At 42.4% G+C, this 26,740-nt stretch overlaps 1 protein-coding gene across 1 annotated transcript in view; it reads right to left on the bottom strand.

The window, feature by feature from the left end:
- The window catches only part of NDRG1 (N-myc downstream regulated 1), an 896,718-nt gene that overhangs the window by 493,037 nt on the left and 376,941 nt on the right, over positions 1 to 26,740 (bottom strand). The window contains exon 9 of the mRNA XM_044066941.1: positions 22,843 to 22,899. Within this exon, the coding sequence (XP_043922876.1) occupies positions 22,843 to 22,899 (57 nt within the window). The remainder of the gene's footprint in view (positions 1 to 22,842; positions 22,900 to 26,740) is intronic.

Raw genomic sequence — 26,740 nt, 5'->3', positions numbered from 1 at the left:
TCAGACACCTGTGAAGAAACTGCACTTAAAATATTCCATCATTCTGACTACTGAGCCCCCAAAAGGCAACTCCTCCAAAGGAGACTTAATGGACCCCTCTTCATCAGAGTCATAAGCCAAACAGAAGGCATACGAGAAAGGTAAAGACAAGGCCCCTTCATCAGACTCCAAATCCTCAATGGAGGAATCAGGTTCTCTAGACTGTTTGGAAAGAGTAGAAGTTTAAGGAGGAGTGGGACAAACCCCTTGGGAAGGCCTCAGGGCCATTATGGCATTAAATAGGCCTTGAATAAACTTCTGCCATTCCCTTTGAGGGTCCTTAGGATGTACAGAAGAATGTTTAATCTTCTGTTTTTTCTTGGTAGGGACGTCAGCTCTAACAAAAAGTGGAGGTTCCAAACCCTGATGGGATTCAACAGGACTACCCACAACCTCTTTCCTGAACAAAATCTAAGGAATCCCTCTGGGGCCCTCCAAGATAATTAACCACAGTTCCCCCTCAATGTCCAGAGCAGAACCCTGCAAAGCCTCTGAGAAAATGAGAAAGGAAGGAAGGATCCATGACTGCCTCCAACAGAGTCACGGCAGAGGAATCCAAAGTCGACAATGGGATCGCCAACAGAGCTAACACCATCTTCTAGAGACATCCAGTGGAAGCTGGACAGCCAAAGAATCCAGCTGAGATTTCTCGGCTGCCTTCTTACTTTGGGTGGTGCAGAGGTTAACATTGTTGCCTTACTGGAAGAGGTTCTCTGGTTCAAATCTCGGCTGGGGTGTCTTCTGTGCAGAGACTGCATGTACTCCCTGTGTTCACTTGTGTTTCCTCCAGGTACTCTGGTTTCCTCCCACATTACAAAGACATGCATCTGGAGCATTTCTCCCCAGGCCTCTACTGAAAAAAGGCTCTGTCCTAGTCGGACTTTCCCAGTCAACAACTGTTAAAAATAAGTTATGTACTCACCATAACGTTCCATCTGAGTAGATACTTCATTTATCTGCAACCTGTGGGTAGTCTGATCCGACCTCGGATCCGAACCGGCAGCTTTCCAAGCTCCAAGATCCGAGCTCCTAGCTCCTCCCCCTACCCATAATCCCTTGCTACCAACCACATTACCTCAGATCGGTTATTTTGCCCTATAGGCTAAAGACGGAGAAAAATCTCCAAAGTAACAATACCTTACCAAGGTTCGGGGGATGGCAGGGGGGGTTGGTTGCAGACAAATGAAGTATCTACTCAGATGGAACGTTATGGTGAGTACATAACTTCTTTATCTGAAGTAGTTACTTCATTTGATCTGCAACCTGTGGGACAGAGTCCCCAGCTTACCTAAGACCCTGGGTGGTCCCTACGGAAGGATATTCCGAAGCACCGCGAAGCCAAAGGAAGCCCTACTTCTGGAAATCATGTCCAGTTTGTAATGAGAAATGAACGTGTGGGAAGAGGACCAGGTAGCTGCTGAACAAATATAGTCTACTGGAACTCTAGACCAAAAAGCTGTCGAGGTAGCCACAGATCTAGTAGAATGCGCACGCACACCAACCGGAGCTGGCTTCCCAGATGAAGTGTATCCCTGTCTAATACACTGAGAGATACAATTTGCCACTGTCACCTTAGAAATTGGTTTGCCCATGGCTGACTTAGCATAAGAAACAAACAACTGGTCTGACTTGCGAAAATCTTTAGTCCTATGCAAGTAAAAACATAGTTGTCTGTGTACATCCAATTTGTGCAAAGTGTATTCTGGAAATTCGGGAAGAAAACAGGAAGATTAATAGACTGATTAATGTTAGCCTCTGTGGCTACCTTAGGCAGAAGGGAAGGATTAGTCCTGAGGGCCACGTTTGGGGGGGGGGGGTGTAAACGGTATAGTGTAACCTCTGGATATAATCCTGAGCACCCGTCGATCCTTTGTAATGGTCTCCCAGTTTGACAGGTGCTCCGATAATCGCCCCCCCGACTGCCTCCAGAGAGGGACAGTCGGGCAAGCCCTCAGGGCTGTTGCGTGGGTCTGTCCGAGAAAGGTTCTCTAGACCTGAAGTTACGCGGCCCCCCTCTGCCTCTGGGCCGGCGTCCACCTTGTCCTCCTCTGCCTCTAGAGGACGAGTTGTCTGCAGCAGGACGGGATTGCTGAGATTTACGGAACCACAGCTTCTTTTGTCCCCTCTGATTCCTAGAAAAGGATCTTTGGGGGCTAGAGAAGCGGACTCCGACAGCCGACAGCATCTTCCCATCCTTTTCGCTTTGGACCAGCGTGTCGCGAACTGATGAGCCAAATAAGGCCAAACCGTCATAAGGGGCGTTCGCGAAGGACGCCTTAAAGGGTTCCGTGAAGTCGCAAAGGCAGAGCCAGGAGTGATGTCACAAGACCACTCCAGCTCCGCTAGCTCTAGCGGCCCCTTCCATGGCATGGGAAAGAAGCCGCATAGATGTGTTTGATATGGACTTTAGAGTGGCCATTCGAGTCTCAAAAACCTTTTTGTCTGGGACCGAGATGGACTCTGGAGGGGCTGCAGCGTATTCTTTAATTAAGTCACGCTGTAGCCTAATGGTGTGTGCCATGTAGTTCAGCGACCTTATGGCAAAGGTCGCTGAAGCAAACATCCGCTTCCCAATACGGTCCAATGCCCGGGACTCCTTGTCCAGCGGATGGACCGAAGAATGTTCTTGGGCAAGTTCTTTCCTAGTGGCCGCCGCCACCAACATAGCATCAACCAGCGCGCCTTTGGACCAAGAAGGTCTATCAGAGGGAGGGCTGAGGACCTTGTCTGGGCGTCTAGGGATAGGCTCCATGGTGTCGGGCTCCTTCCAAGCCCTGGTGGTAATTAAATCCACCAAGGGGTCGGCTGGGGGGGGGGGGAACACCCAGGAGGTAGATGGGCCTGCCTCAAAGGCCTCCAGAAAAACAGACTCGTCCAGGGAGGGCTTTTGGGCAGACCACCCCCCTGTTATACGCAACATTTCCATGACGTCTCCAAAGGAGACATCTTCAGGGGGTGACCTTGGGGAGCCCTCCGTATCATCCAAACCCGTATCTGTGGTAATTGACTCGGGGGAGTCCAGGTGCCTCCTTTTGCACTGATGCTTTCGAGGCGCCTCTTCGGCGGGACTGTCCGAAGAGGGCTCGTCCGCAGGGTGGTGTTCCTCCATAGGAACCAACTGGAGGCTTTGGGCAGGCTGTCCAGATGGGCGGATGATCGAAGACAGACCCTGATACAGTGGGGGTACGGGTGGATCCGAAGGCCCGGTCGGGGACCTGGATGACCTCGACAGTACCCTCTCCACTACCTCAAAAGCAGAGGGAGATTCACTGTCTCCAGCCTGAGAAAGTAACCTCCTCGTCTCCGAGGATAGGATCGGGGTCGGAGCCGAAGCAATCGGATCCGAGGTAGTGGTGTGCTCCGACCCAATCGGCGCCGAAGACACAACCACCCCCTCTGATCCGATACTCAACCCTCGCCCCCGAGAGCTTGGATCTGACAAGCTCGAAGGTATAGTCGGCAAAGACACAATCGCTATCGGCGCCGACGTATCCCCGGGTCTGAAAGGGCCTGGATCCGACAACTCCGAGACCCGAAAACAGGTCGGAGAAGGAGCGATCGGGGCAAAAATGGGGGCTGCACTCCCTCAAAAAGGGGGGGGGCAAGAGCATCCCCATCTGCATCTGGGTCTGTAAAAATCTTCGCATCATCCGATCCATGTCTGCTTCGGAAATGCTTCTTGTAGACCGCGAAGAGGTAGTAGAGGCAGGCCGGGAGGGCCGCCTCGAAGACCTCGAGGAAGACCTATCCTCCTCCGGCTCCGGAGAAAAGGAAGGTGAACGGAGCCGAGAGGATGAGGATCCGGAGACCCTCACTGGGGACTTCAGAATTTTTTCAGGCGGAGCCGAGGGATGAGACTCTGCCCGCCTTTTAGAACTGTGACCCTCTCTGTCTTTGTGCTTCTTCTCCCTGTGGGAAGAAGCACTAGACTCCACAGAGCTGGTACCCGATAAGGGAGGTTGAGTCCCGGGTACAGCTAAGGGAGTAGCGGCGAGCTACAGGAGTAGCTTGAACCCGGCTGGGAGAGGAAGAAGAAGCCGATTCCTGGGGGAGTTTTCCCGCCAGGATCAGCTTGTTCTTCCTGTCCCTGAGTGCCCGAGGGTTGAAGGCCGCACATATCTGGCAGGCCTCCGACAGATGAGCTGCCCCCAGGTACAAAACGCACTGAGTGTGGCCATCAGCTGGGGAAAGCTTGTGGCCACACTCAGTACATTTTGAAAATATGGCCTTAGATTCAGCCATAAAGTTCTCTCACACACACACACCCAAACACTAGGGGGGGAGGGGGAGAGATAAAGTTAAACTAAGGGAAGATTAGTTAGTTAGTTGTTTTTTTTTTTTTTTAAGGGTTTTAAAGGGTTTTTAAAACACACGCACACAATTTTAAACAAGAAAAAAGCCTATAAATAGAACAATCTCACCAGGCCAGGAGCTCTTCAATAAGAAGCAACTGTCTTTAGCCGCAGCAAAAAACGATCTGAGGTAATGTGGTTGGTAGCAAGGGATTATGGGTAGGGGGGGAGCTAGGAGCTCGGATCTTGGAGCTTGGAAAGCTGCCGGTTCGGATCCGAGGTCGGATCCGACTACCCACAGGTTGCAGATCAAATGAAGTAACTACTTCAGATCAAATGTTAATGGCAGTATCTCAGGGTTAATAGGTTCTACCATGCTATCCTGTGCTAACTGCTTTAGTCTCTGGCTCTCTAGATAGACGGCCAGGGAAGACAACCAGCTTCCAAGAGTCTTAGGCACAAATGCCATACAAATACTACACATATGGTGATGGGAAGCATCCAAACAAAAAAAAAAAAAAAAAAAACGCTTCGTGATGATCCTTATTGGGAATTTGCATCCCACACTAACACTTTCCCTTTTGGACGACATGAACTCCAGGAAAACAAGATCAATAATAAAAAGAAAAAAAAAACAAAATAATGGATCACTTATCCCATACCTAGTTAAGACCGTTCAGACTGACAAATGATGATGGCGTTCAGACTGGCGGCAAAGTAGTTCAGGCAAGTGCAACTCTACATCACTTTTATGCCCTACGCCCAAGTAATGGGAGCACGTGTGACTTTTGGCACCTTCAGGATCTGAAGGCTTCGGTATACTGGCCAGACGGGCTATTCTTGGCAAGAGATTTCCCCCACAGTTAAGAATACTGCAACAGTGATATAGAAGGACATCAATAACTTCATCTCATAATACCTATGCTACCAACATTATTTTGGAACATAAAAACCCTTACAGATATACACAAAAAAGTAAGATTATTAAATTATATTAAGAAATGCAGACTGCAAATAGCATTATTGCAGGGAACACATCTGGAAAGAAATGAACATGTGAATTTGATGAAGAAAGGATTTCAAGATGGATATTCAGAAGAATATCAAGGACAAAGGAAAAGGGGAGTAATTGTACCAACTGCATTAGCAGCTCCAATGGTGATACAGGAAAAAAAAGAATGATAATGGAAGAAAGAGCTACTGGCAAGTGAGGAGGATTATGCTGGCATGAATTTATATTCTACTGCTGCTACTATGGAGCTTAAGAAATCTTTGGAAGAAACGGTCAGCTTTCAACATGGAATATTACTTAGATGGGTGGACTAGAAGAACTTGATTTGAAATGATGAGGATGTATCTGGGGGACCTTAAAGGGTAAATAACAAAAACAAGAGAGAGTAAATTCCTGAAGAGATGTATGAAAACATTTGGTATAAAAGATGTGACTTCAGTACTAGGAACCTGAATTTAAATATTCCCCAAGGTACAATAACTTGGCTAGACTAGACAAATTATATTTCACAGAAATGTGCAACTAACTGAATGGTTCAGCACACATCCAATAAGAATTTCAGATCATGCACCAATAAAAAACAAAAATAAAGATGCAGGGTGATAAAAAGGAGACACTGGCATTTTCCAACCTAGCTGTTAGAGAGGAATTTAAGGACTGGATAATGGAAATTATTCAAGATTCATAAGAGAAGATATAAATGTCTTCAGAAGTTACAGACATTAAGGGAAATAAAATTTTATTTATTTTTATTTTATTTAATATTTGTTGACCGGGAATGTCCGACTAGGTTCAACAGAGCCTGTTTTCAGCGGAGGCCCGGGGAGAAACGCTCCAGATGCATGTCTTTGGAATGTGGGAGGAAACCGGAGTACCCGGAGGAAACCTTGAACACAGGAGAACATGCAAACTCCACACAGAAGGCACCCCAGCCGAGAATCGAACCGGAGAACCTCTTGCTGTGAGGCGACAACGTTAACCGCTGCACCACTGTGCCGCCCAAATGAAAATGGAGATTAACAATAAGATAGAAATACAAAAAAAAAAAGAAATATGATCAAGTAATATGATTTTTTTTTTTTATAGGTGATGACAAAAGGTTAAGGAATGCACAATAAAGGAAATCCCACAGAACAAGAAGTGGTTCAACTGCAGAATGCTAAAGAGAAAATAAGAGGAGTATTTGGAAAATGTACAAATTTAGAAAGACTGCTGTTAAGCTTTTTTTTTTTTGTTTGTTTTTGATAACTTCACAGCACAAAAATTTTTAGCAAAACGACTTGGGCAATAGAAAGCTGAAAGGGTTGTTGCCAAACAAAGGGAGCAATAACAAGAAAAATAACCAGAGATCCCACAGAGGTATTACAGCTATTGCAGAATTTACATAAAGCACAGAAATGTGGACATCAAAAAACAGCATAAATGGAAATATTCATGGAAAACTTGCGTATGCTAGGGTTACTTGTAGATTAAGCAAACACAACAATTAGAGAGGAGATAAAAAAGGTGATGTATAATCAATCTGCAGGGAAGTCTCCAGGAACAGATGGCATTACTGTGGAAATCAGGAGGGAAGAAAGCGGCAAGTATCTGGAAGGTTTAACACTATTTTAAAATGAAAGTGAAGCACCAATATCTTAGAAGAAATCCGTGATGGCTATAATACCTAAAGATGTTAAATACCTATCACACCCAGCTTCTTATAGACCCATTTCAATTTTAAACAATGGCTATAAAGTGTTGAGGTCTATACTAGCTCTAAGTATGGTAAAAGTTTTGCCAAAATTGATAGATATGGATCAATGTTGTTCTGCAGAGGGGAGAACATCTGACAACATTAACAAAACGATGAACCCTAGGGAAGCAGAATTTAAGAAAATACCACCGTCATTGGTGGATCTTGATGCAAAGAAAGCATTCAACAAAGAAAGCTGGGATTTTACAAATATGGCAATGGAAGCATTTGCATTCCCTGATAAAAATAATACGATTAATTAGAAGATATAAGAGGGATTGGAGGGAAAATTTAAAGTGAGAGTGCTCCTCTCTAAGTTGTGTTTGAAAAGGGGAACCAGGCATGGGTATCCTCTTACACAGCCACTAGCAAAGAAAATACGTTGACTCAGAAATTCAAGAATATAATTGGTATGGTAAATTGAGAAATATTGCCTTTACCTGCAGATAATATTTTGTGCCTGATAAATCCAGAAAAGGCCATCTCAGTGTTGTGGAACACAGACAGTTTCATGTCTTTTTGGGATATAAAATTAATGAAAATGAAAAAGGCTACAACTGTAAATTATGTACTCACACATGAATTGGTTCAACAATACTTACATCTATGGGGACGCAATAAGACGAAGCATTCAGGAGTACGGATTAAAATTACTTCTGCTATGGCAGCTAAGTATATGTTGTAAGACACTAAAAAGATAATCCAAAAAACTGAGAAACTGGAAGCACTTGGTTAATGGGTGTGGATAGTAAGATGAGTGAAAATACAAAATCGGGCATATTTTTGATCAACCAGCAGAGATTATTTATTTCGCATTTGTTAACCGGGTTGGTCCAGCTGGGTAAGAATTTACCCTTTTTCAATGGAGACCCAAGGGGAAAAGCCCCAAACAGATGTACAAATACACACAAATAGAGACAAATTAACAATATTAAAGAGCAAAACAATCTTATGGATACAACGGATAAGAAGAACAAAATGTACTCAATGGAATATTACATAGCTATATATACAAAAAGTGTAGTAACATTGTAACAGGAGAAACAACAACAATAAATCCAGCAGGTAAGCAGGAAGGAAGTTAAGGTTGTAGGTAATATAATGAAAAGAAACAATGTATAATTAGATTACTGGCTAGAAGAAGAAATGTGCAAGATGTTGTGGACAATTAATATAAAACACTTGGGAGGGAATTTATCTGGGAAGGGAAGAGGGCAAAGGTTAAGTGGGATAAGCTGCTCCTTCCAATAGAACAAGGTAGTTTAAGATTATCTGAATTGAAGGGATATTGTAGTAGATACACAAGTAAGACTTGTGTACATAACACGAGCATAAAGTTTGAAGAGTGGAAATGGATGATGATGAAGCAAGGGGGATATTCAAGAAATAAGCTGGACTTCGGATGCTGATCCTTAAGGAGAACAGCAGCCATGCAGAGTACTATATTCACAAAGTAGCAGAAAGTATTCCAAGAACCAAGCCAACCTGAGAATGGAGAAAGGAGATTCTGCTGATGGCAATGACTGCTTCATACTGAGAATAGACAATAGGGGTCTGGAATTTACTGGAGAAAACTGGCAAAGGAACCAAGGTATTGGGAGCAAATAACTAGCGAAGGAAAGGTAACAAAATGGGATGAGGCCAAGAAGACATTTGGACTGTAGGCTAGTGACTGCCCTCCCTAACAGGGACTGACAGAGTATAGGCAAAGAGAAATGAATAGGGGAATCTTAAAATGAAAGCCCCGCTTTGTTGGAGTTTTTAGTTGCATATACAGCAGCAGCAGCTACTGTTAAAAAAGGCGTAATAAGTAGGTGTGTAAAACTTTCATAATGATTGTAAGAATCAGAGAAGATTATAAAAGATTGGCAAGAGATTAGATAAGCAATGTACATAGGAACAATGGGAGGACATATGTACTGCTCCCAAGTATGAAACAAGGTACAGAAGGATTAGGATTTTTGCTTGGAAGTGTTTGCATAGATATTTCTATACCCCAGACACACTCCAAATAATTTTTTCTCAGGTAGATGGCAAATTTAAAGGAGTGATGGAGAAGAAAAAAAAAAAAAAAGAAATGAGAATATGTTTTGGGAGTATAAAGAGTTGGCAGATTTTAAAAATTCCCTAGAGTACTAATGTTGGGTGAGCAAATGGGTCTAACTAAGGAAATTATTCTTTTGAGTTAGGACACTGAATCTGAATTGCCTAGACAAAGTTAGGTCCTGTAAAGTTCAATTCTAGTGGCAGACAAAAAAAGCAAATACTGGAAAATAGATATATTTGAAGTACTGAATACTGTAAGAGAAGAACTGTTAAGTGGGATCTTTAGAAAACGGGAGGAACAAATTACATAGAATTAAACGGAAATATGGAACTATACATGCAGAATAATGTTCTAGAGGAGGAGTGAGGTTTAAGGGAAGGCAGGAATTGAACAGTTTATGTAATGCTGGACTGGTGATATTTATAAAAAAAACATATATGATGTATAATGTAACAGGAAACATGTAAATATAGTTGGTTATATGAATGACTGTTTGCCTACGTCTTAAGTGATAACTTAATAAAGGTGTTAAAACAATCAAGAATTCCGAAGCAGGTTTACTTTGCTTTGTAACAGAATCGCATATAATATGGATTAACAGGATTCAGCAGTAATTTATTACACTTGTGACAATATGGCATAAACGACTGTCAGTAGAAAAATAAATAGCTGCAGTTTTTATAAATTACAAATTCTCTGCAAGCTAAATTAAGAGGCCAACCACTCAGTCTTAATTAAATGCATTTGTGTTGAACACCCTATGATTATATAATTTTATTAAACCAGAAAAGTAGTCCAATCTCTTTCAATAACATTTTTTCATTTAAGGCAATTTTTATACAAAATACTATACTGCTCCAAATTTAATTGATGGAATCTAAAAATATAATTTTAAATGATGTTACCTAGTTCTGGCTTAAATGCTTACACATCAGTGTACACAGTTAACAAGATAATTCTAGTGCTTTCTAATTAAGTTTAGTTGGGTGCCATTATCTTGACTTTGTTAATAAAAAGTGGTGAAGAATTAAAGCATTTTCTTGGACTACTTTCAAAATGATGAAAAAATCATAAGATTCCATGCCAGGGAGACCCTCTCATCTTCTTTATGCTATATGGTCTCATAAAATTTTAAATGCAATGTTTAGGAGGTGACCTTAGTCAAACCATTTATTAGTTTCATTTTTTGTAAGGATCAAAAAAGTAGTTTGCAAAATATATATATTTGGTAACATAATTCTGAATAATCTTCAAACATGAAAACATTTTAATTAATTATGAAATCAGTACAATTTTATACTACAACCTGCATTAAGTCTATTTGTATAATAATGTAGAGAATCACATTCTATCATCTCTTTTATTGCTTTCATTATTTGTTTTGCTGCTGTTAAATTTCACGACAGAAATAGCCATATTCATACAATACATCAATATCATATACTGATTACATAAAATATGATTAAGTAATGGATTACCAGCAAAAACACTACATTGTTGATTATTACACTACATTCTATATTATTAATACAGGGGCAAAGGCTAATTGCACTAGCAAGTAGCTTCATGGTTAAAGCAAATAAAACAGGGAAGAAAGGGCATCTAAGTTTTGCTCCTGAGGTGACCTTGATGGTCTCAAAAGAAAAAGTCTCAATTTTCTAATAACTCTCTTGGCTATATTAAACTAGTTATATTATTAAGTGAAGATAAGAGGCTTGTAATAATCCAGCATAAGGAAAATGTATTTAATAATCTGGTGAACAAAATGCCTTCTCTATATCCTGACTGATAAGACCTTCTCTCATAAGATCATAATTGATAGTTTACTTGCTGTCTTATGTTTGCCTCTTAATACTGAGACTTTTGTGAAAATAATGCATTATATTATGAACAAATCTGAACCTATTAGTTACTGACATTTTATCATCTACATTTAAAAAACAAATAAGTGTGCAAGATTTACACCACAGAGGTCACTTATTCTAGTTTACGACTGCAGCAGTAATAGCATATCTCAAAGAACCAGAAATCTCTTGCACGACATTAAACAGCTTTAATAATTCAACAGCTTCTGCAGACAAAAATACATTTCCGTTACCTGCCCCATTAATTCCAGAGGTTGACTGCAAGTTACAGAGTTAGTTATCTAAAGGTTTTATAGAAATGATCAGTTTTTACAGCAATAAAGAAACTATGTCATACAGGTTTCTAAACTGCTATTAAAATGACGATTAATAATACTCAATATATACATAACACCATTTTCATTTAAGCTATTTTTCCTCAAATACCACATACATGATCCTTGTTAGACTTAATTTCCCTCTTTCCAGCAACCATATGCACATATTGAGGACTTATCTGAATAGCTTCAAAGTTTTACTTCGAACACAACAGACAGTTTGCGGTTTGTGATTCAGGATTTTCTGACATTTTGTTTAAGTTAAAGTTTCTTCCTTACCGCCCTGCTGAATAATAACCATTTTCACAATCTTAATGCAGCCCCATACAGAAAAGCGTTCCATTCATAAAGCACTTTACAGAATCCCATAAAACAGAATTCAAAACAAAACAAAAAAGATTGAAAAACTGATGACTGAAATATTAAAGTTATGTTCTCACCATAACTATGCATCTGTGTTCTCCATTTTCATTCTTCCTCAATGTGTGGGGTATCAGATCTGACTTCGGATCCAATTCAGCCGCATAGACCAGACCCTCAGATCCAACTCTTGAGCTCCTCCTTCTACCCATAATGCCTCAGTACGCTAACAATATCTCAGATCTAATATGATGCCTTATAGATCCTAAGGCAGAGCAGGAAGAAGGAAAGAATAGCAAAGATGGGACTCAAACCTGGAACAAAAGGTTCCACAATACGCACAGGGTTAATCTAGAATATGAAAGGAAGGGGGGAAGGGTGGGTGGGGAGTTGAAGAATGAAAATGAACAACACAAATGCATAGTTATGGTGAGGACATAACTAAATATCTGATGTCCTTTTCACTCTTCCTCAACATGTGGGACAGAGTCCCCAGCTATGTCAATCTTGGGTGCCCTCATGGAAGGATATTTAGAAGAACTGCAGAACCAAAAGCAGCTCTGCTTCTGGAGGTCAAATATAGTCTGTAATGAGCATTAAAGGTAGGAACATTATACCAGGTAGCTGCTACACAAATGTCAATGGAAGTTCTAGACCAAAATGCAGAAGAGGTTGCCATGGATCTAGTAGAATGTGCTTTAGGAGGCTTTGATAGGGACAGGCATTGCTAAGTATAGACAAAAGAAAAGCGGAAGAGGTTGCCATGGATCTAGTAAAATGCATTTTAGGACGCTTTGATAGGGACAGGCATTGCTGAGTACAGTTGAAAGAAATGCAATCAGTAAATCATTTGGTCAGGGTAATTTTAGAAACTGGTAATCCCAATCCATTCTGTGAGAAAGAAACTTAATAGCTGCTGTGATTACCTGAAATCTTTTGTTCTGTGGACATAAAAACATAGGTGTCTATGCACATCTAAAAGATGTAGTGTATACTTTCCCTTAATTGAAAAATTAGGGAAAGACAGGCAAATGAATTGTTTGAATATTATTCTACTCAGACAATACCTTTGGTAAGAAGGACTGAATTGTTCACAGAGTGACTGACTTTGTAAGAAACAATAAAAGAGGATTTGGAAAATGGAGTCTGGAGTTAAGAAATTTACCTTGCTGATGTAATAGTTACTAGGAATGCTGTTTTCCAAGACGGATTTTAAATCAGATTAGGCTGTTGGTTCAAAGGGTTGTTGGGTCAACCCTTGTAGTACGAGTGTTAAATCCCAAAGGAGTGACAGGTCTTTCTCTGGAGTCCAAATCAGAAGGTGTATTTTAGAAAAGCCTTGCACAATTTGGAAGAGCTAAATAGGAAGCATTTTCTCCTGAGTGAAATTAGATACAGCAGCTAATTGTACTTTGACTGTAAAAAGCTAGCACCTTCTTGAAAATAGATGCTAAAAATTCTAGAATCAAAGATACAGGAGCAGTGAAAGGGTCAATTTCCTTTTGAAGAGTCCAAATGGAGAATCTTTTCCATTTACTCCTGTAGAGCTTTCTTGTAGAAGCTTTCTGGGATGATAGAAGTATTTGTTGGACTGGGAAAAAAAGCCTGGGCTAGCTATTAATGGAATTGGAGAAAGCATGCGGATCAGTTTGAGGTCTGGCATATTAGGATGCTTCATTCCGGAAGGAAGTGAGAGAAGCACTGGACTTTGGTCCAGTATCCATGGAGGATATCAAAGATGAAACCAAAGGAAAGGAAACCATACTTGGAGATGCCAAAAAGGGGCAGTGAGGATAACTGAGCTCTACAACCAAAGTGATTTCTGTACGAATTTTGGAATCCGAAGTAATGGGGAGATGAGCATAAAGGAGACCGGAGGGCCAAACATGGGCTACAGCATTTCCCGGTGACTCCCCCTGAGGGGGGGATTAGGGCAAAAACCTGCTGCATTTGTTGTGGGAATATGCAAAGAGATCGCAACAAGGTTGGCCCCAATGACAGAAAATCCTCTCCACCACTGATTGTGACCACTTGTGAGACATCAAAATGGACCTGCTGAGTTTGTCAGCTAGTACACTGGATTTCCCTGGTATGTGTATTGCCATAAGAAAGTGGATGGATATCACCTACTGCCACACTCTCATTGCCTCTTGACAAAGGTGGTAAGATTGGGTTCCCCTGTTTGCTGATGTACTGGACCACAGACATGTCAGCCTGTATCGCAACAGTCCTGAGAGGAAGTACATCTTGAAAGGCCTACAACACTAGTAGGATCAGTCTCATCTCTAGACATTGATATGTGAATTGGTCTCTTTGGGGGGATCACATGCCTTGGACCGTCTGTCCCAAGAAATGTCCCCCACCCCAAATGGGAGGAGTCTGTGGTTACCTTGGTAAACTTTGTCTGACTAAATTCACCAATGAAGATGACCTTTGCAGACTCGATTGAGTTAGACTGGAAACAACAAAGGATGATAAAGAATAGACTACAGAACAGCTAGAGTCCACTAGAGAACACACACACACACACACACACACACACACACACACACACACAGAAACGGGCCACTGGAACTACGGTTATGGCTGCTGCCATCGAACCTAGAGCCTGAAGGACAAGTCTGGTTGGAGAAGAATCTGCTGTAGCTGAAACTTGACTGTGTCTACAAAAAGTACAGGAAGGGAGGCTATATGACAACGTGTTCAACTGGGCACCTAGGAACTCCAGGCTCTGTACAGGCTGTAGGCAAGATTTGAAAGTACTAACTGAAATGTCTAGTCTTTTGGCAACAATGGAGCAAATAGTCCCTGAACAGCTGTAAGAGATGCCTGGTTGGGGAGATGATGAGCCAGTCATTTAAATATAGGAATACTTGGAATCCCAACAGTCTCAGGTGAGCTGCTACCACTGCCATACATTTGGTAAACACCCTGGGGGCTATGGAGAGACCAAAGGGCAGGGCCCTGAATGGAGAGTGACTGGCTTCCAGCTGAAAGCACAGGAATCTTCAGGATCATTTGTTCAGCATGATGAGAGAGCACACATCCTGAAGATTGACTGACCAATCATCTTTGTGTAAAAAAAAGGTACAATGGACTGAAAAAAAAAAAAAATCAACATTCGGAACTTTGATTTCTTTACAATCTGGTTCAGGTAGCTTAGTTCTAAAATTGGTCTCAGGTCCCCGGTCTTCTTTGGCACTAAAAAAGAACCTTAAGTCCAGAATCCTGTTTGGTCTGGTGGGACCTCCTGGATGACTCTTGTCTAGCAGCTTTGAAATCTCCTGAGCTGCAGCTTCTCTCTCACTGGGTGAGACATTGGGGAGCTTTCTTCTTTTGTTTGGAGGGATCTGGAAAAATGGTATGAAACAGTCTCTGGATATTATTTTTAGCACCCAAGAATATTTTGTTATACGAGCCCAGGCGTCTGGGTGCAAAGACTAGTGCCCCTCCCCCGAAAGCCTCCATAGGTGGGGGGGGGGTGTCAGGCAACCCTTCAGGGGTAGTGAAAGGGTTTATCCGAAAAGGAATCTCAGAAACCTTGGTTTTGCAGGCCTACACTGCCGCAAGGATAGTCTTCCATTTGCACTCTCCCCTCTGCCACTAGAAGAGTTGTCCCCGCATGAATCCTGGAAAAGATCCCTTGGACTTAGGGAACCACATTTTCTTGCCACCTCTTTGATTCTGGAAAAAAGGATTACTGACAAGTGGAAAAGCATATCCCTACAGCAGACAGGGTCTTTCTATCCTGTTCAGTCCAAAAAAGCATTTCTTTCACAGTAGGGCCAAAAAAAGATGTTCCACCAAAGGAAGCATTGATGAAAAACTTGAAAGGCTCCAAAAAGTCGCATAGGAGACATGCATGGATGCAGTTAATGGCTATGCCTAAACTAGCAGTCAGTGAGGTACCGCCACAGCATGGAATATTAGCCTCATGGATGCACTGGAAATGGAAAACAGAGTGGCTAGCTGTAAAGAGGATGTCCTGTAGTCCTCCAGAAATAGACTTCGAGAATTAGAGAGTTCCTTGGTCAAATCCCACTTGTTAAGTGTGTGTTAAGTAATTCAGGGATCTCAAGGCAAAGGTCGCTGAAGCAAATATGTGCTTTCCAAACCTGTCCAATGCCCTGGACTCTGTTAGGGGAGTGGACTAAGGATTCCTTCTCCACTAGCTCCTTCTTACTGGCTGCTGCCACAATCATAACATCAACAGGAACTCCTTTGTTCAAATGTTGTCTGTCCTTTCGCAGTGCCAAAATTTTATCGGACCGTCAGGGAATTGGTTCCACAGAACCAAGTTCCTTCCATGCCCAGCGAGAGGCAAGCTCATCTGCCGAGGAGTCACCCAAGACGTAGACGGGCCGGACCCAAAAGCTTCCAGAAAAAATTACTCCTCTGCAGAGGGAGTATCTGAAGACCATCCATTTTTTTTTTTTAAAGAATTTCCAGGATGTGTCCGAATAAATCATCCAATGGAGACCTGCGGGACCCTTCTCCTTCATCGAAGTCAGTTCCTTCGGTGAGAAATTCCATACAGGAATCTAAGCGCCTCCTTTTGCATGTTATCTTTTGGGGAACCTCTTCAGTGGGATGGTCTGGAAAGGTATCCTAAGAAAGGGGAAGTTCCTAGATGGGGACTATCTGGATGCTAGACAGTACTGGCTGTCCCTGTGAAGTAGGTCAGATAGAAGGGGAAGGATGTAGGATCCAAGGATGAAAGAGTAATCAAATCTCTGCCGAGAGAATAACCCTTCCACTACCTCGAAGGCAGATAAACCAGGAGAAGCCATGCCTGGCTGCACCAGAGACGAAACTTCAGAAGCTACCAAGCCTCGACCCTACCCAAATCTGTGCCTTGAGGAAGGAGTCTGACTCGAGCTGTCCAATGCCAAAGGCTCTGAGGGGCAAGGATGGCTCCCGTAATAATGGAGTAGAACTCCAATCCTCAGATCAAACACAGATGCTTTGGCTCAGAGATTCATCCTGAAGCAAAGGGAGTGAAGCGAAATTAGGGAAGCCAGAGTCGAAGACCTAGCTGTCTTAGGAACAGACACATCCAAGGGCTGCTAAACTGTGAGACGGATAGGGGAAGGAGATATCACTATGTGAGAAGTGGTCAGGAGGCTCACAGTTCTGATGGGAGATGCATCCAAAATAACCCCCATCTGAATCTCAGCTCCAAGGAATTTGGAGGAACTGATGGAAGAGGTGGTTGACTGGGGCCTAGATCTCTCCTTGGTGTCCCCTAAAGAAAAGGAGGATGCATTGAAGGGGAAATTGTCTAGATGGTGAAGGTGGGTGAGCAGGTTTGAGGAGACCTGGGAGTGACAGCTGGATAAGAGGGTGTGGGATCCAAGTGTGTTTTCCTATGATCCGATGAAGTCAGATCCAAACTTCTCTGAATCTTGTGAGGAAGCTCCTATGCAGATGGAGCCAATGTAGTAGCCTTTAGAGAAAGGGTGGGGGATCTTTTGCGAGATTACCTTAACTCTGAATAGGATTTCACAGATTTACCGGGGATATGAGCAGCCCCTGAAGAAGGAGAAAGAGGGCAGCAGCATACCCTTAAAAACCAACTTATATGCCTATCACCAATTGCTCTCAAATTAAATGCAGCAGTCCGTGTTGAGGTGTGATGCTCTAAGGCAGTAGATGCATTCCCAACAGGCATATAAAAAAAGAGGATCTTATGTCCACAGGAAGTGCACTTTTTAAAGCCTGCTGTCTTTTCTACTGTTACTGATAACAGGCATTTAAGAGTGGGGGCGGGGGTAAAGAAAATGGCATGCAAAGTAAAGGAAGAGAATTTATATTACACAAGAGACACGCACAGACACGCACAGACACACCTACAATGGTAGAAAGAATATTCTCTAAAGGGTATAAAGGTTAGAAAAAGAAGAAACAGGTACCTGTTATGGTACGTTAGCAACTACCAAATGATAAAAGAAGGTTAAGAGAGAGCAATTGGGAGAAAACTCACATATGTAGACAATAGGAGAGGGAGGAGATAAATGGAGAATAACAGATAAAAGATAAAGGAAATGTAATTACTCACAAAAACTGCAAAGAACTAGCCAAAGTAGCTCTCAAAATTGGATACGAGTTTGTGCGAGATGGCGGCAAGCAAGATCTTGGGTAATGTTAGCTGACTGGGGCATTACGGGCAGAGGGAGGAGCTGAAGAGTCAGATCGGATATTCCACACATTGAGGAACGAATAAAAAAAGGACAATATCACATCTTTAAGATTAATCAAATATTGTTGTATGTAAAGTTAGACAATTTCTCATTGGATAATTTGATTTTTTATAGGGCATTATTATGATGTCATCATGTGTCAGTACTTTAATGGCTCAGTTTTGAAATGTAAATGTGGTCTATTCTACTTTTCTGCCAAAAACATACTATGTAAAATGTAAAGAAATGGTATCTCTGATCTCTGTAACATCCTACAAACAAATAATTTGTTCTTTTTTTACTAATTTAACTGGTTGAGTTCTAACTGCAGCAGTGCCTTTTTTGTTCACTGTATAGGTAAAAATCTCATGCAACTCTGGAAGCTCTAAACTGTCTAATAACTGTAGCATTACTCTGTAAGGTCTTAAAACTAGCATTCCAATACATACAAGCTATAATGTAAGAGTACTGTAAGATATGCTTGCTGGTTTGATATTCATTACCAATGACACTTCCTCCACATTAATCACACTTTTTTTTTCTTCTTCTTAAGAAAAAGAAGATGAACAGGGTAATAAATCCATCTATTTAATTTTGACATAGTTTTGTAATAAATGCATTTTGTAAAGGAAATGAAAGTTGGGGTCCACTTTGGTTTCTAAATGCTAGTGGTTGAAGGTATTAGGAAAATGATCCAGAGAATGTATGGGTTTGCGAAACAAGAGACCCCTTAATCTTTGTTTGCTTGATGAATGGTTAAGGGTAGGGGCATCCCTCACCACACAACTGGCTGCATAACATATGGAGAACAGAAGGCTCCATTACCTGGGAGAAAGGATCAGCTGAAGATGGAATCCACAGAGGATTATGATCAAGTCACTGATAGCTACATGTTTTGAAAAATGCATTTCAAAATTTTTTTTCTTAAAATATATGACAATTTGAAGTTAGGACCACTGGCCTGAACTGCTGTCATATATGGAGCTTTCAGCTTCATTTAGCTACTGGTGACATACAGACTGTGAGTTAAGTCACTGAAAAGCAATGCTCTTGATCAGAGTGCATCATCACTGGCAATCTGATATGGTGTCACAACAGGCTTGAGTGTTTTTGGTGAGGGATACCGTATGGTATAACACATGCATTCTCACCCATACCACTCTGCACTGGTCTAACAAGACTTATTCATCTTTAAGCTTTGTCATAGGTTCATAGGTGTGTACTAGGCTAACGGCCCTGGAACCTTTACAAAGCCTAGGCCACAGAATTACCCTGGCATAGTGCCACTCGACCTTGGTTCCTAGTGCCTCTGTCGAGTAGAGCCACTGGAATGATTCCCGGGGTGAATTTTCTTTTTCCCATCCACTCATCAAGACTTCTCTTGAAGAGGGCCAGTGAGGTGCTCCGTTTGACATGTATGAGAAGTCTATTCCATGGCATGGGCAAGCTCTGGGTTATGAACCTGTCCCTCCAGCACATTCTGTTGATTGTGGAAACAAAGATGAGGTCTCTGGAGCATGTGGTGCGCAGCAATAGGAATTTCTTTAGATGTAGCATTTCTAACAGAGCTGAGTGAGACATGGCTTTGTAAGTCAAGCAGAGATCGCCTCTAAGTAGGCGATATGAGATGGAGAATAGTTGCGAGTTTTTTGCATCTGTCCATATAGGAGAAGTACTTAACGCCTAGGATCCTCTTCGTGAGGTACTTTTACGGCCTCCCCAGTTGTTGCAGGTGTCTGGTAAGGTACACATGCCAAATGGGGCATTGTACTCCATGACTGGCCTAATGAGGGAAGAGTAGAGGGAGACAATGACTGCTTTCTTCCTGGATGCAAAACCCTTAGTAATGAGATGTATCACATAGGACTTTCTGACCACAGTGGCAATGTGGTAGTCAAAAGAGATGTTGCTGTCAACCTGTGTTCCCAGATCCCTTATAACGTCTTCTGTGTCCAGTGGACTACCATCGATGTGGCAGTTCATGGGAACCAGGTTATGCCCAAAAAGGAGGACAACATTTTTTGGCATTGAGCTTAAGGCCATGGTTCTAACACCAGTCATTGGTCTCAGTGAGGCCTTTCTGTAGGATGTCAACATCACTTGAAGATTTAATAATAGCTCACAACTTGCAATCGTCTGCGAACTTTGTTAGCCAGAGTTTCTTCATGTTGGCCTGTACTTCAAAGAAGTAGATACTAAATAGGAGAGGACGCAGGACCTAACCCTGTGGGACTCCACTATTGACTGGTCGGCAGTCTGACTTGGAGTCAGCTACTTTCACACTGTGGGTTCTATATGTGAGCCAATTTGCAACCCACCTAGTGATATAGGGGTTGATGCCTAGCTTAGTGAGTTTTTCTATGATTCCTGCATGGAGAATGGTATCAAAGGCCTTGGCCAAATGAAGGTAGGCTGTATGAACCACTTTGCCTTCATCCACAGCTCTGGTGACTGACTCAAAGAAGTTGACCAAGTAGAGCAGGCATGATCTACCCTTCACAAAACCAAACTGCGTGGGATCCAGAGTTTGGAGATTACCTATATCCTTGTTTATTAGGACCATGATGATGCGTTCCATACCTTTGCATATCAGACTTGTCAGGCTATTGGGGCAATAGTTCCCAGGGTCTGTAGTCACTCCTTTGTGGAGAGGGAGGACTGTCTCAGTGCACCATTTGGTAGGGACATAGTCTGAGGTGAGGCTGTGATTGAACAGGGCACATAGGTGAGGTGCCAGTTCACTCTGTAGTTCATGTAGAACACAGCCATGGATATTGTCAGGTCCCACAGAACTGTATTCTTGGCCTTGGACAGTGTCATTTTAACCTGTGCAGCAGTAATACTTGGTGCCTGGCAATCTAATGGTATTGTGATTAGTCCTTTTGGGGGGGGGGGGTAAATTTGGCACAATCTGTCGGCCAGTATATTGGCAATATCTGTTGGCTCGGTACAGGAGGTACCATTGTGCAGTAGCTCAAAAGCAAATCTGGGTATTGCTTTGGAGATTCTTTACATAACTACAGAAGGCCATGTGATTGTCTTTACTATCTGCTTCAATTCTATTTTCATAGCTAGCTTTAAAAGATTTGATGAGAGATCTCAACTTTTTGTTGAGGCTGATAAGGGAGTTTATACAGTCTTGGTACTTCACCTTATTCTGCATCAGTTTCCTCCTTTTGTTGTGGAGTTGGTTTATGGCAGGAGACCACCACATTGGCTTCCTTTTTTTTTTTTTGGAGAAGATCATGTGTTTGTACAGTGCACTGGTGTATGATTCGGCGGTCATGCAACTATTCTCCATTTGCATGGGTGTCGTGAAGCTAGCCACCTCTGTTTTCAGGAGCCCAAAGTTAGCTTTGCAGAAGTTTTTCAAGGTGGATACCTTTGCGGGGGCTGGGGGGTGGGAATGATGTGGATTTCCAAAGTGATTTGTTGGTGAATGGATCTAACCAGGGAAGAGTTGACTACTGGTGTAGAGCAAAGGTTGCTTATGTTAGTAATGACCAGGTCAAGGATGTTGCTACCTCTAGTGGGGGTAAAAACAAGCTGGTCCAGGGCATTGGAATTAATGAATTCCAGGAAAAGTTGGGCAAGTGTATTGGTACATCAGTAGTTTTCCCAGTTAATGGAGGGGTTTTTGAAGTTGCCCAGCATGAGTGTTAGGTTGGACCCTAATATTCTCCAGGGTGCTTAGGAACGTGGAGTGAGAGTCTTGGGACACGGCAGATGACCTATAGCAGGCTACGACCTGAATCGCTGTTTTACCCAATGTTAGTTGCACCTGAAGCATCTCTGATGCGTTATGTTGGGCTACCAGTCTGGAGGTGTGTGCATCCTTTATGAATATGGAAGCACCACCACCTTTGTAGCTTCGGTCCCAAATTCTGGGGCTGATAGGTGTGGAATGAGTTATAGCCTAGTAATGCAGGGGTGCTGTCTTCTGCCTTGAACCAGGTCTCTGTTGCACCAGAAATGTCAATGTTCTCCATTTTAAAGGGTGCTTCGAGTGAGTGCATTTTGAGATTTAGACTTGTCAATAGTTTTATGATGTACCACTGCTACTTTAGCTTATTACAGCAAAATTCTTGGGTAAACCCCACTGTAATAATGCTGTTATAGGCAAGGTTATGAAGCATAAAGGCACTTAATTTTCTACAGTAGCATAAGAAACTTGATAGCACTGAAGGATGCACAGAGATCACCTACAACCCCAAAACACAGCTCAAAAGAGAAACAGGTACGCACTATACCAGGAAGATTATTTCATCAGTCAACAGTACAGATACTATGCCAGAAAAACACCTGTCGTCTGTTCCTCTGTCTGGCTTCTCTGTAATTTGACAGGCTTTCACAGCTCAGAAACACTAATGCTAATGATTCCATTCAAGTGCAAGCAGCAAGTATCTGGACCTCACAGAACTGACTCCAAACTGTGCATTTGAAGCTTACTTTATTCTTTGCCAATATTTCAGTGAACACCTCTGAATTCCAGAATGCTATGTACACCATAAAAAAGTGGCAAATGCTTTTCTATCAGTTCCACTTTATCACACATACTACACGTCAGTTACATGCAGTCTTTAAAAGGCTCATAGGCACAAAGATATGCACTAGACTAGATGCCCTTGTGAGGCATTTTAAGCCTAGCCAATTCCAGTTTTGTGCTCAAAATAACCTCTCCCAATTGATTATAGACTGGCCTAAACCATCCCATGTTCGACAGTTATATATTAACAAAAAAAAATCGAAAACACACACTGTAAAAAATAGGAAACACTTTCAGTCAGCCAAACTCTTCAGTCCAAGCTGTTTTCATTCTTCCAACATACAAAGACACAGACTTGAGCGCTTTCATCAGCTAAACTGGGGAGTTCACCAGAATCAATGTGTTATATATTACCCCCAATAAGAATGACTGGGATCATATCATAGATAATTTGAGGAGAAGCATGCATGGGATAAATGTTATCAGCTCCAAAATGTTTTAATAACTTACCTTCCCAAACAAATGAGAAATTACAGCATCTGGCAGCGCATGGGCCCATTCAGTGATCTGTGAAAAAAAAAAAAAAAAAAGTCATATTTTATTTAAACAAATTTTGTATAGATATAACGAACTGATGAAAAAACTGAAACAGATAAAGCAATAACAAAAACTGTAATACATCACTTAGCTTGGCACCTTCTTTCTAGATTACTTCATTTAAATTTGCAAACGCAAAAAAATGGCAAAAAAGGTGCACAATAAAGATGTGCAAAACAAACATATCTGACCGCAGGCAGTGCTCAGTTAAGTGAAACTTGCTTAAAAGGACCTAGTCAAACATCAAAAGTTATTTTCTGGGTGATGCAAAGTGGACACAATCTTCTACACTCACTCCACAGAGAGGACTCATCTCTGGTACCACCTCCTTAACCTACTATCAAGGCTGCAAAATCTCAAGGTCTTCCTTTGAATGGGGCCTTAAACTGAGATCCCATCCACTTGTGTTATTGGTAGCTCAGATGTGTGTAAAAGACCCCATTGCACCTAGTAGTACAAATGCCACCCAAGGTCTCCCCTGAAAACAGGCTACTAGCCTAGTGGGACTGTCAAAACAGGATAAATAAAACAAGAACAAAGCGTATTCCAAGATAAACTCAGATGGAAAGACAGAGCCAGTTTCAAGCATGTTTCACTCAAGCAGGGGGACAGCTTTCACAAAGAAAACTACTTATTTAACTATTGAAAGTTAGGTGCACTCAGCTTCTGGCATGCACACCTGTGAAAACCTGAAAAATCTGCAAAAGCAACAGACCCCACCAAGGCAGACATCCAAGCAACCTCCACCCACCAACACAAACTATGAAATGCATACTTCAGAAAACCAGTGTGCCACACAATCACAGCCCTCAAGGAAACATAACATACCCAACATACTAGTAATAGGTGACTATAGTCCGGCACACTGATGTCCCACTCACTAGGCTGAATAAGGAGACGGTTACTGTTAGCTGCCTGTCGGGGGCCAGGATCCGCCACATAACACAAGCACTCAGGTCACTCCACAACAAGTACAAATACGACTGTCATTGTCTATGTTGGTGTGAATGACCTGAACTGTACCTCCCTGGACTACATGAAGAGAGACATGAAGAGCTCTCTGATCACGTAGCCAAGGCCGGTATGACCCTGACTAGGATCCTACCCTCACCAAGAATGACACCATGGTACAAAGAAAAACTATCAATTTCAACAACTGGCTAAGTTTCTTGTGTCATTCAAACAGGGATCCAGTGTCTGTCTGCCTGGGATGACATGCTTGACAAGGCACGCTACTTCACTAGAGACGGCTTGCACCTGTCACCTTTAGGCTTTCGAATACTGGCCAAGGCTCTTGCCACCCCAACAGTGTCTTTTTTAGGCAAGACTCAAAAGACAAACCCACCGCCGTAAATAACACAAGTCACAAAAATTTGAGGGTAATACTACTCAGTGCCAGAAGTCTAAACCTCAAAATGCACGCACTTGAGGCACTCCTCAGTATGGAGAAAATAGATATATGTGCAGTAACAGAAACCTGGTTTTAGGCTCCAGTGAGAACCCCAGCACTACCAGGCTACAACTCGTACCATACATTTTGGCCACAGAACCTGGACCGAAATACAAAAGGCGGGGGAGTATCCATATTCATCAAAGATACCCCCCACCTCCAGGTTAGTGGCACAGCACGTTGCTTCAGAGATTATCCACATACAACTAACAGGCAAAACTGCAATTCAAATTGTAGCTTGCTACAGGTCAACCACCATGTCCCAGGATCCCCATTCTGCAATTCTGGAAACACTGTGTAAAATAAAGGTCCTATCAAACACCTTAATATTGAGTGATTTCAACTACCCAAACATTTACTGGGAGAACTACTCAAGTACTAACTCCCTTGCCAACATTTCCTAGAATTTATAAACTCAAATGCCCTGGAACAACTGGTCAACAATCCCACCAGAGGTGACAACATATTGGACCTGGTAATCATCAACATGGGCGACCAATATTCCACAAAGGAGTTCAACCCCTCGCTGGTTAGATCTGACCAAAAACAAATCAATATATCCACATTCTGCCCCCACCCCCGGACAAGGAAACCGTGAAAAACTTTAAAAAAGCAAACTTCACGTTACTTAAGATGGAGGTGGAAAGTTCCAAAGCCCTCATGCTAAAGGATAACGCTGTCCAAGCTGCAAAATCCTTTACTAATGCATTTTACGGACACCTACAAGAATGCATGGATTGTGCTATCCCAAGCAAAACCAAGACTCACTCCTCAAAGAAAAGGAAACCAGCCTGATGGACCCCTGCCATAAATAAGCTATACAATAGAAGGAGGAAACAATACAGAAAAGAGTAAAATCCAAAGAAGGGAAGACATCCCTGATCAGTACCAGCAAGAAACTACAATCCCTCATTAAATCGTCCACGGCGAGCTTTGAAAGAAAATTTGTCAAGGACTCCAAAGATAACCACAAGACATTCTTTGGCTATGTCAAGAATCTAAGTGGTAATGCTCAGATCTGCTCGGAATTGGTGCAGAATGGCACAAAATACACTGAACCAACCAATATTGCCAACATCCAGGCAGACAGGTTCAGTGCAAACTTCACCCCCATCTCACCCCAAAAAGGGCCCATAACCATACCAGCAGAATGTAGAGCCTGTGAAATAAGACAGTCGGGTTAAAATAGGCCTCTCGAAAGCCAAAAACACAGCATCAATGGGACCGGATGGCATCCCAGGCTGCGTCCTACATGAGCTCAAAGACGAACTAACCCCTCACCTATACACACTGTTCAAACTCGGCCTCTGCAACGGCTACATACCAATAGAGTGGTGCACAGCAACGGTTATTCCGCTGCACAAAGGTGGAGCCATGACAAACCCCGGGAACTATCACCCTATAAGCCTAACTAGCTTGGTCTACAAGACTATGGAGCGCATCATCATGGATCTCATTAACAGAGAGATGGGGAACCACCAAACACTGGACCCCACCCAGTTCGGCTTTGTTAAGGGCAGATCATGCCTCCTAAACCTGGTGGACTTCTAGGAAACAGCTACAAAGGCTACAGACGAGGGAAAGGTGGTACACACACAGCCTACCTAGACCTCGCAAAAGCCTTCAACACCATTCCCCATTCTGGTATTATAGACAAGCTCACCAGCCTGAACATAAACCCCTACGTCACAGACGGGTTGTCAAATGGCTCACGGACAGAACCCACATGGTGAGAGCTGTGGGGTATAGGCCTGCCTCTAAAATGGTTACAAGTGGTGTTCCCCAGGGCTCAGTCCTAGGAAACCTCCTGCTCGGCATACACTTCTCAGAGGTACAGGCAAGCACAGCAGGACTATGGATGACCAAGTTCGCAGACTGCTGCAAACTAGGGGCTGTAACTGACTCACCGGCCGACACAGACATCCTCCAAAACGGTCTCACTGAGACGGATACCTGGTGTCAAAAATCATGGCCTCAAGCTAAATGCCAAAAAGTGCATAGTTATTCCTTTGGAAATAAAAGTACTCAACTACCACATAGGTGGTAGTCCCCTAAATACAGAAAATGCAATAAGGAATCTGGGGACCCAAGTAGATAGTAATCTCTCCTTTGATAATCACATTGCCAAAGTTGTTAGAAAATCCTTCTATGTCACCCACCTATCTCAAAAGGGTTTGCATCCAGATCAAAAGAGGTCATTTTTCTTCCTACTCAGACCCATCATAGTGTAGAACGCCCCATTTGTGATGTACCTTATACACACACACACACATATATATATATATATATATATATATATATATATATCTATATATACATATATATATATATACACAAATATAGACACACACATTATATATA

Source organism: Protopterus annectens, chromosome 3.part1 (assembly GCF_019279795.1).
Source record: "Protopterus annectens isolate FY-2018-M chromosome 3.part1, PAN1.0, whole genome shotgun sequence".
Classification (NCBI taxonomy): domain Eukaryota; kingdom Metazoa; phylum Chordata; order Ceratodontiformes; family Protopteridae; genus Protopterus; species Protopterus annectens.
The sequence above is the reverse complement of the archived record's forward strand: the minus strand, read 5'-3'. Positions and strand labels throughout refer to the sequence as shown.